The sequence below is a fragment of the Medicago truncatula genome, chromosome 1, assembly GCF_003473485.1.
Source record: "Medicago truncatula cultivar Jemalong A17 chromosome 1, MtrunA17r5.0-ANR, whole genome shotgun sequence".
Lineage (NCBI taxonomy): Eukaryota > Viridiplantae > Streptophyta > Magnoliopsida > Fabales > Fabaceae > Medicago > Medicago truncatula.
The window spans coordinates 32358050-32366958 of NC_053042.1; the positions used below are offsets into that span (position 1 = coordinate 32358050).

The window sequence follows — 8909 nt, forward strand, 5'->3', positions numbered from 1 at the left end:
TTGCTTGATTTTAAGATATTTGACGAAAATAATTAGGCCAATATCTTGGTTACCGACTCTATTCAACGATTATTGCTCACTAATGTCTTAGGTGAGGTCATAAGTTTTGTATGAACGCCAAATTAAGTTAATAACAACCAAACAGTTAAAATAGGTTGAGCCAAAAAATTAGGGTTAGTAATCGTTGAGACCTAAATCGATCTATGGACATTCCTAAATGCATAAAAAAAATATTAAGAACAATATCAACCGAATGAAATAGCAAAGTAATCAACTGAAATTCATAAAATAATTTAAGGTTACATAATCAGACAACTGCACAGGGAAGTTTTACTTTCATGATCGTACCTAAACAAAATTAAACATATAGTACTAATGAATATGAATAAGTAAACATGATTAAATGATCATCAACTGATGATTCATTGACTTTCGATATCATTATTAATTGTAGTTAATGAATTAGTTAAATTCGATGAAGTTAAATAAATAACGATATAATAGTGAAAAAATAATACATACTACATTTGTATTCTAAAGTGATAATTATGTTGAGACAGGTAAAAAATATTAAAAAGATAATTATTTTGAGATAAAGAGAATATCATTTCTTTGTAGAATTCAGTTACGGTTAATATTACCATTAATAATAAAAATAATAATATTAATTCCTCTTTTTAAAAAATGTAATGTTAGCATTTGTCAAATGGTTCCTTTAGTTAGTAAAATATAGAGGCGCTTTTAGGTTCTTCAACAGTTGACTTTAATAATTCACGATGAATAAACGTAATCAATATTGAACATACACAACTCCAACCATTTAATAGGTGCTTTAATTGTTAGGTGAATTGACAGTGAGAGGTTGAGTGAGAATCAAATATTAGAAATAAACTTTAATCCTTAAAAAAAATACTTTATAAAACTCTGGGTACATTTAATATATGTTACTCTATCTATTTCACGATATTTGTCGTTTTTAGAGGTTTATTTTGTTTCACTTTACTTGTTGGTTTGTTAATAATACTTTTATCTATTTACTCTATTTGGTCATATTTATAAGCAAAAATAACTTTATAGGCTTATTGAATAACTAATATATATCAACTAGTTATAAATCGGATACATTAGTTATTCAATTTACTAAAAAAATTGTTTTTTGATTGTAAATATGACCGCAGAGAATATTTGTAGAGAGAAATAATAGAAATATAGAATGAAATGGTAAATGGTAAATTCTTCAAAGAATTTCATCAAGAATAACCAAATTTATTAGATTTTTTGGTATGAGTAAATTCCTCACAAATGATAAGTATCGTGAAACAGAGGGAGTGGTAAAAATTATGCATCAGACAAAACGATATAAAACATTTTTTTTTAAAGGAAAAACGATATAAGACATAACAACACAACAAAAGGTAGAACAACATATGACACAAGTTTAAGATAATAAACAATTTTTTTTTTTATACGATGTTTAGTGAACAAAACATTATTTTGTTATTTTGGACAAGTTGTACTTTAAACAAAAAGTTGTGATGTGTTTAATAACAAAATATATGTATTTTAATTTAACTTTTCATATTTTAATACAAGTAACTAGTGATTAAGAGTATGTTTAAAATATGTGTTTATAACCTAAATTTAACTTTTCATATTTGATCATAACCGTAAACAATTAACAGAAAAATTCAACGGAAGGGGTAAATTGATTAACGTTATGCAATTTCAGGGGGGTAATTGAAATTTTGTTAATTTCAAGGGGGTAATTGATGAAACCTACAATTTCAAGGGGGGAAATTGACTATTTACTCAAAAATCAATTATAGATGTGACAGGAATAGCATAATTGAAATAATAAAAAAAATTATCTATATAAATGAATTGTTTACTGTTTTCAGAAGAGTTTGAAGGGGCGATTTATTCTCTCTGTTATGTCTTTTTCATGATAAATTTACATTCAAGTTCAACTAACTTGGAAAATTGATACACAAGATCTAACATTGCATGGCCCTCCACTTGTTGTGTATAATTAATTATTCCCCTATGCCCACTGAGCACGCCAATGCAAGTCAGAAAAAAATAAATAAACTTAAGTACATAGAAGCAATTCCACACAAAAATTAAAAAAACCAATTAACCTAAATTGCATGATGATGCAACCAATCCTAAGAACTAAAAATTGATTATGAACACTATAATAGGATTTTATGAAATCTCTTAAGCGCTATTGCTATCTATACACGGTGACCAATTTGTCACAATTCTAATCCTAAACTAGTAAAAATCTCATGCAAGAATGCGCATAAGTGAGACAAAAAAAAATTATAAACGACAAAATATTTTTCTTGCAATAAACACGTCGCGAAATCTTGATCTAAATCAACGGGCGAGATTTCCCATACTCCAGATGGAGCTTGCAAAGGATGCTCCTGGAGAAGAACCAGATTGTGGGGAGTCAGTTATCTTGTGTTGTTTTATTCTAATGTTTCTGAGGTCAGCAACAAAACCTGGTTTTGAAATCTTAACCTCTTTCATATGATCAACATTGTTGTTGGTCAACATTTCTACAACCTCCGACATTTTTGGCCTAAGTCTTGCTGTTTCTTGCACGCAAAGTAACCCCACTTTGAGGAATTTTATGGCTTCTTCCACTGAATAGTTTTTATTAAGCACTGGATCAACTATTCTTAATAGATCATTAGCCTCATAAGCTGCCCAAGCCTGCAAAAATGTACAAACAAGTTCACATTAAACCACTTTGACAAAAGCCTAAACAAGAAAAACCATTTAGTTTGAACTCTTTCATAAAAATGTTGGTTCACATGATTAATTATAAAACCAACAAATTGAAAGTCTTGGATCAAGTTGGTCATATATTAGACAATTTAGATAGGTGACAACTTCTCTACCCTAGAGTCTTGGATCAAGTTGGTCATATATTTGACAATCACTTGAAAAGTCACTTTTTCATTTTTAATTATTTTAAAAATATTAAAACTCATAAATAATTTATCTTTTTTGTGTAGTTTTATGATAATTTTGTATTCTCAACCAACAATGATTAATAATTATAGTTTCAAAATCTATTATTAAACAAACAAACGTGTCGATAATTATTTTTGGTGGCGGCGACAGTATAGATGGGACAGGAATAGCATAATTAAAATTATAAAACATTATTATCTATAAAAATTAATTGTCTGCTACAAATTAAGAATTTCTAGTGACGTTTTCTTTTGTCTGTTATGTCTTTTTCATGGGTAAATATGGATTCTCCTTTGAGATATTAAATTAACACACTGAAAAGGACTAAATTGACCATTTTTAATTTAAAAAACTTTTTTGATACATTGGATTTAATTTGTACACAATCACGGTTATGATGGAAAAAAAAAAGCATTTTGGTGTGATTTAATTAGATGAATGTGTAAAAAAGGTTTAAACTAAAAGTATATGAAATTCATCTCTTAGTAATTTTAGAAACTTAGCTTCGCAAAGCTACATTTGTTGTACCAAAAGAAAAAAAGCATGCATTATATTTGCTGAAGTTAAGCACTAAATGTTGGATCAAAGTCAAACAAATCAAAGTTTGAAGTTAGAATTCTACTGCAATATATCATCAATATCTAAAAAGTGAACCGTCTTATCTCAATTCAATAGTCAAAGATAATTAATAGCAGCAATTAGCAAATGCTTGTTTAGTCTACTGCAGACAATTTTGGTTCCTAATTAAAGACACTAGTGTTCATTCACTATTTTTGCTATAAGGAAAAACAACTTTTTGATTCAAAATTTCATACCTTTTCTACAATGAAACGTTCAATGTCTGTATAAGCATCTACCACAGCCAAGCCAGTGATAATTTGTAAAAGCAATACTCCAAAGCTATAAACATCTGATTTTCTTCTTAGTTGTCCAGAACTAGCATACTCTGGAGCCAAATAACCCCTATTGATTTTTTAATTAAAAGCATTAGTCAATGAATAAAAAGGATTGAAATTATTAATCATTGTATATAGTTTTTCATAATGTTCACACTTACAATGTTCCTGCAACTTTAGTACTAATGTAAGATGTTTCATCTCTCATTAATTTGGCCAAACCAAAATCTGCAACTTTTGGTGTGAAATTTCTGTCAATTAGTATATTTTTGGCTTTGATATCTCTATGTACTATATGAGGCTTCAACTCCTCATGAAGATAGGATATTGCACGAGCCACGCCAATAGATATATTCCTCCTTGATTCCCAACTGAACCTCATCCTTCTCTCCTCAGAACCTATATCATTTATAAGCCACAACAAGAAACATATTTAGATAATGTTCCAAACTAAAGTCCTTTGCAACGTTTTTCTGAGGTATTGTCTGCTTTAAGTCTTTTAAAACTCTTCATGGTCTTATCCTCAGTGTTTTAAAAACCGAACCGGGTTTATCCTTAGTTAGAGGCATAAATAGAAAGAAATGTTAAAATAAATTTACCTAAGAAAGTGTGATGGAGGCTATTATTCTCCATATAATCATAGACTAAATATCTTTTTGCTCCTTCAACACAACACCCTTTAAAACCAACAAGATTTTGGTGCTTTATATTTGATAGTGCAGCCAATTCTGCAACAAATTCCCTCTCTCCTCTCATAGATTCAGTCTCAACAGAAAGCACTTTCACTGCCACAAATGATCCATCCATGAGCCTCCCCTTTAAAAGTCAAATCAACACTAATCAGTTTTCCATCAAATAATAATCATAAATAATAATAAGCTAATTTTCATTAGAATGTAATATATTATCACCTTATAAACAGAGCCAAATCCACCTTGACCAATTTTGTGATCAAAATTATTAGTAGCAGATTTCAATTGGTTATAAGTGAATACACGAAAACTTCCATCATTAATATCTCCCTCAGCATAATCTGCATATGAAAAAAAAATCAAAATCAAAACATGATAAACAAGAACTACTGAACTATATTACACAAGTGAAAGAACAAGACATAATTATAGTACCGTTGTTGATGTTGTTATTTTCAGTATCCCATGATGAGAAACAAGCGAAAAGTGAGAATTTCATAGCTTAAGAAAAAAAAAAGAATAAAAGATTAATTTGGTTGGTTAAGGAATTTGGGTGTATAATATATGAAGAGAATGAGAGAAAAAGGACATGTTTGAAGGAACAGATAAAGAAGAAAACACGGTCTAAAGGCTTGTGTGTACTAAATTTATTATTATTTTGGCAGGTCATACTTGACGACGGGGTCCTTTTGGAAGTATATGAGCGGTTTTTTTTGTTTCTGACAATGAAAATTTATTAGGTTTGAAAACGACAAGAGTAGACAAAATCCTGTTTAAAAAAAATCGATCATTTTAATGAGTGCTCCCAAACATTCTTATTTCAAATTTAAAAAATATTTCCAACAAAAGTTAAATGTTACAAATTCCAAAATATTAATTACACATATTTTTATAAAAACTTACTATTAAAGGTGTTTAAAGAGTGTCCCAAAAACACTCGTTGACATTTCGCTAAAAAATATTATTGTAATTAACATAGTAATCAAATGAGGGCATTGCTTACACAATCTTTCTTTTAGAATATATATACATTCACATAGCAATCAAATGAGGGCATTGCTTGCACAATCTTTCTTTTAGAATATATATACATTCTTTTTTTTTTAACATTCTTAATCATATGATTTTGAACACCTCAAATTCTTATACGTACATATTCTATCAATGACGAATTATTTAGAAGAATATAAATTTGTTTCTTAGATAAAACAATTTTTTTTTGAAGAAACTAAAATGAGATATATTACCACAACAAAGGCCTTCCTAGCACAAGGTGTGCAAATGAATAAAAACCTTAAAAAAGATACAAGGTATGAAATTTACAAGAACAACAAGAGCAAGCACCATAACACAGCTTACCACCAAAACACCCGTTAACCTATTCCTAATAAAGTAAATGGACTAAGCCACCAACCATGATAGTTAAAGGGAAGAGAGACAAACTTCACCTTCAACCACTGGAAAGTTAGCAACTTAATGTTGTCCACCACGTGTATAATAGAGCTAACCTTGGCATTAAAAATCATATTATTCCTTTCCTTCCAAATCTCCCACATAGTCGCAAACCAAATCACTTGAAGAATAGATTGCTTCGTCTTAGAAACACCGCATAAATAACTGAACTGCTTAAAATGTCTTTAAACGTTATTAGGCACGGATAAAACAATTATTGATCGGACTTTATTTACCTAATGGTTGGACTTTGGTTACCAGTATACCCTTTTACCTTTAGATCTAAAGGATTTACGTTAAACGTAGGAACTTGTCGTTCAGCATCATGATCGTGTTATCTACTTAGGTATAAATTAGATTTGTTCTTTCTAATAGTATGACTCGTTTTTGTTCTTATTTTTGCAGGGATTGCATTTTTAATAAACCAGTGAGGCAACGTGATTTATCATCACGATGTTCAATGACGCTCACTCTTCATGATATCTTGTTGGTACCTATGGAAGTAGCGAACATTGCTATTTTTGAAGAAGATTTTCAACGTCCTAGCAACCTTACAATCATAATCTTTAAGTTGGCTACATAAATTTGTAGATTACAACTGCTTGAAAAAGAATAGCCTTCGCATTCAGTTAGAGATTATTCATATTCGTTGACAACATGCTCAAGAAAATTGGGTCGAGCGCAATTGGGATGGAGCCTTCAAGCCTAATCATCTATGACTTCTGCTCATTAATCAAATGGTTCCGCTCATTCCCAAAGTAAAAGTTGAAAATGCCCCTACGCATGTTAACTTGTGTAGCGTGAGTTAACATGCGCTAGTTATAAGGGTAGCGTGACTTAAGTTGCGCTACGTTACTTAATTCAGTTATTAGCAACGAACCAACACATAACCTCCATTTTTCAACTTTTCAAAAAATGCAAATTTCACCCCCAAATCCGAATTTCACCATTATTGCGTCATTCAAACCAAATTTCGTCCACAATATCAAGTAAGTGATTATTATACTACTTCTTTGCAATATTTTGGTTGAAAATTTCGATCTTTTTTAGAAAACTAACAGTTTTAGGTTTTTAAAAAAATTGTCTTGCATGTTAAAGATTATGATTGTTAGTAATGATTTAACTTTGGAATTGTTGTTTAGATGTTGTTTATGGTACAATGTGGTAGTTTAGGGTTTAGTAAATGTATAATTACATAGTTGTTTGAAAAATGCACACTACGTGTTCGATGAAATGTCTCAATGATATTTTTTTTTTTTGGATTGTTAATGATGTAATTAGTTAGAGCTATGTTTGTTAATGTTGATGATAGTTAATTTGACTGCAATGTGGTAGTTTATGGATTCAAATGACATTGTCGATATTATAGATAGTGTTGTTGTTGTATTATTAAAGATGACACATGTGTTGCTGTCGAAATTATGTGCAAAAGTGTTAAAGATTTTTTGCTCTTTGTGCAGATATGTTTGAGCAGGAGATGAATGACAGTTTTAGGGTTGAGAGGTGTGCCCCGACTGGTAGTGCACGAAGGGAGAAGCAAGCGTTACAGCCTCCAGCTGGACGAGGTCGAGGGAGACTGGGGGCCACGAGTCTTGCTACTGTTGATGTTGTGGGGGGATCGACGTCACAGACGGGTGCATCCCAGATTGTGGACCCGCCACAGTACCAGCATGAGCAACATTATCAGGAGCAGCCTGGATTTCAGCCGGGTTATCAGTATCAGGAGGGATATGAGTATCACCAGGGGTATCAGCCTTAGTTTCACGAGGGGTATCAGCCTGAGCAGCAGTATGTGGAGCCTCCTCAACAGCAGCAGAATGAGCAGCAGCATGCAGAGCATGTTATCGAGGATGAGGATGGGGGATTTCCAGGGGGGCCTTACGAGTTGTCTCTTTTACCGGCCTTCGGTAAACACATGGCATGCAAGTTTTGGAACGATAAAACAGTAAGTATAATTTGCTTTATTTAATTTAATGATATTTTACTATTATGTGAAGTTTATTTTACGTAGAATATGTTATATTTATTTAATTTAAGTATAACGTAACTACGTAGAATATGTCATGCTTATTTTACATATTTAAAAATAATTTATTTATTTTTAACGTAGAATATATATAGTTTATTATTATGTCAAGTTTATGTTACATTTATTATTATGTCAAGTTTATTTTATGTAGAATATTTATAGTTTATTATCATGTCAAGTTTATTTTACGTAGAATATTTATAGTTTATTATTTCATGTTTATTTTACATATTTAAAATTTTTTTTTTTTTTTTGTATTTCAGTTGCAAGTGGATCGTAAGATGACTGACATCTCGCACGAGAGGAAACTGAAGCTTTCTGCCTAGTCCCTTCAATTGCCGGTAGATGATAATCCTTGGTTATGGGAACTGATTGATAGATCATGTCTAAGGTTCCTCCTTCTGACTGGGTACGACAACATCTCCCACGGGTTAGTGTGAGACATGGCTGAGAGATGACATTAGGAGACCAGCAGCTTCCATCTTCCTGTTGGAGAGATGACCATCACACTGATGATGTGGCTTGTCTCCTAGACATCCCCGTAGCTGGAAGACTCATTCACGAGGAGGATTTAGATCATGATCATGTTGTAGATCTGTTGGTGACTCACCTATTGTTTCCGGCGGAGGACGCGGTTGGGCAGGTGAGTGATTTTGGTGCCTCTGTCACTTTCACAGCCCTGAAGGACCGTTATGACCACCTGTTGAACAGGTGTAACCATTTGTTGGGGGAGGATTTATCAGAGGAGAAGGTGGAGCAAGAGCTGAGTCGTATTAGGCCCGCCTGTGTCAAGGCGTTCTTGTTGCTCTTGGTTGGCTAAATGCTTTTTGCCAACAAGAATAGCAAAACCATTAG

The 8909-nt window shown here is 31.7% G+C and overlaps 1 protein-coding gene across 1 annotated transcript; it reads right to left on the reverse strand.

The window, feature by feature from the left end:
• Window positions 1–1903: 1903 nt before the first annotated feature.
• LOC25484014 (putative serine/threonine-protein kinase) lies at window positions 1904–5204 on the reverse strand. Its single transcript, XM_013612755.3, has 6 exons — window positions 5009–5204; window positions 4793–4914; window positions 4481–4697; window positions 4043–4280; window positions 3801–3948; window positions 1904–2721 (listed from the first exon to the last, which is right to left on the reverse strand). Exons 1-6 carry the CDS (start codon window positions 5070–5072, stop codon window positions 2380–2382), a joined length of 1131 nt encoding a protein of 376 aa, XP_013468209.1. The 5' UTR covers window positions 5073–5204; the 3' UTR covers window positions 1904–2379.
• Window positions 5205–8909: the final 3705 nt, after the last annotated feature.

Coding starts and splice junctions, on each gene's coding strand:
- LOC25484014 (XM_013612755.3), bottom strand. CDS start 5,072: ATGAAATTCTCACTTTTCGCTTGTTTCTCATCATGGGATACTGAAAAT. Junction 4,281..4,480: donor CCTCCATCACACTTTCTTAG/GTAAATTTATTT, acceptor TAAATGATATAG/GTTCTGAGGAGAGAAGGATG. Junction 2,722..3,800: donor AACGTTTCATTGTAGAAAAG/GTATGAAATTTT, acceptor ACATTTTTGCAG/GCTTGGGCAGCTTATGAGGC.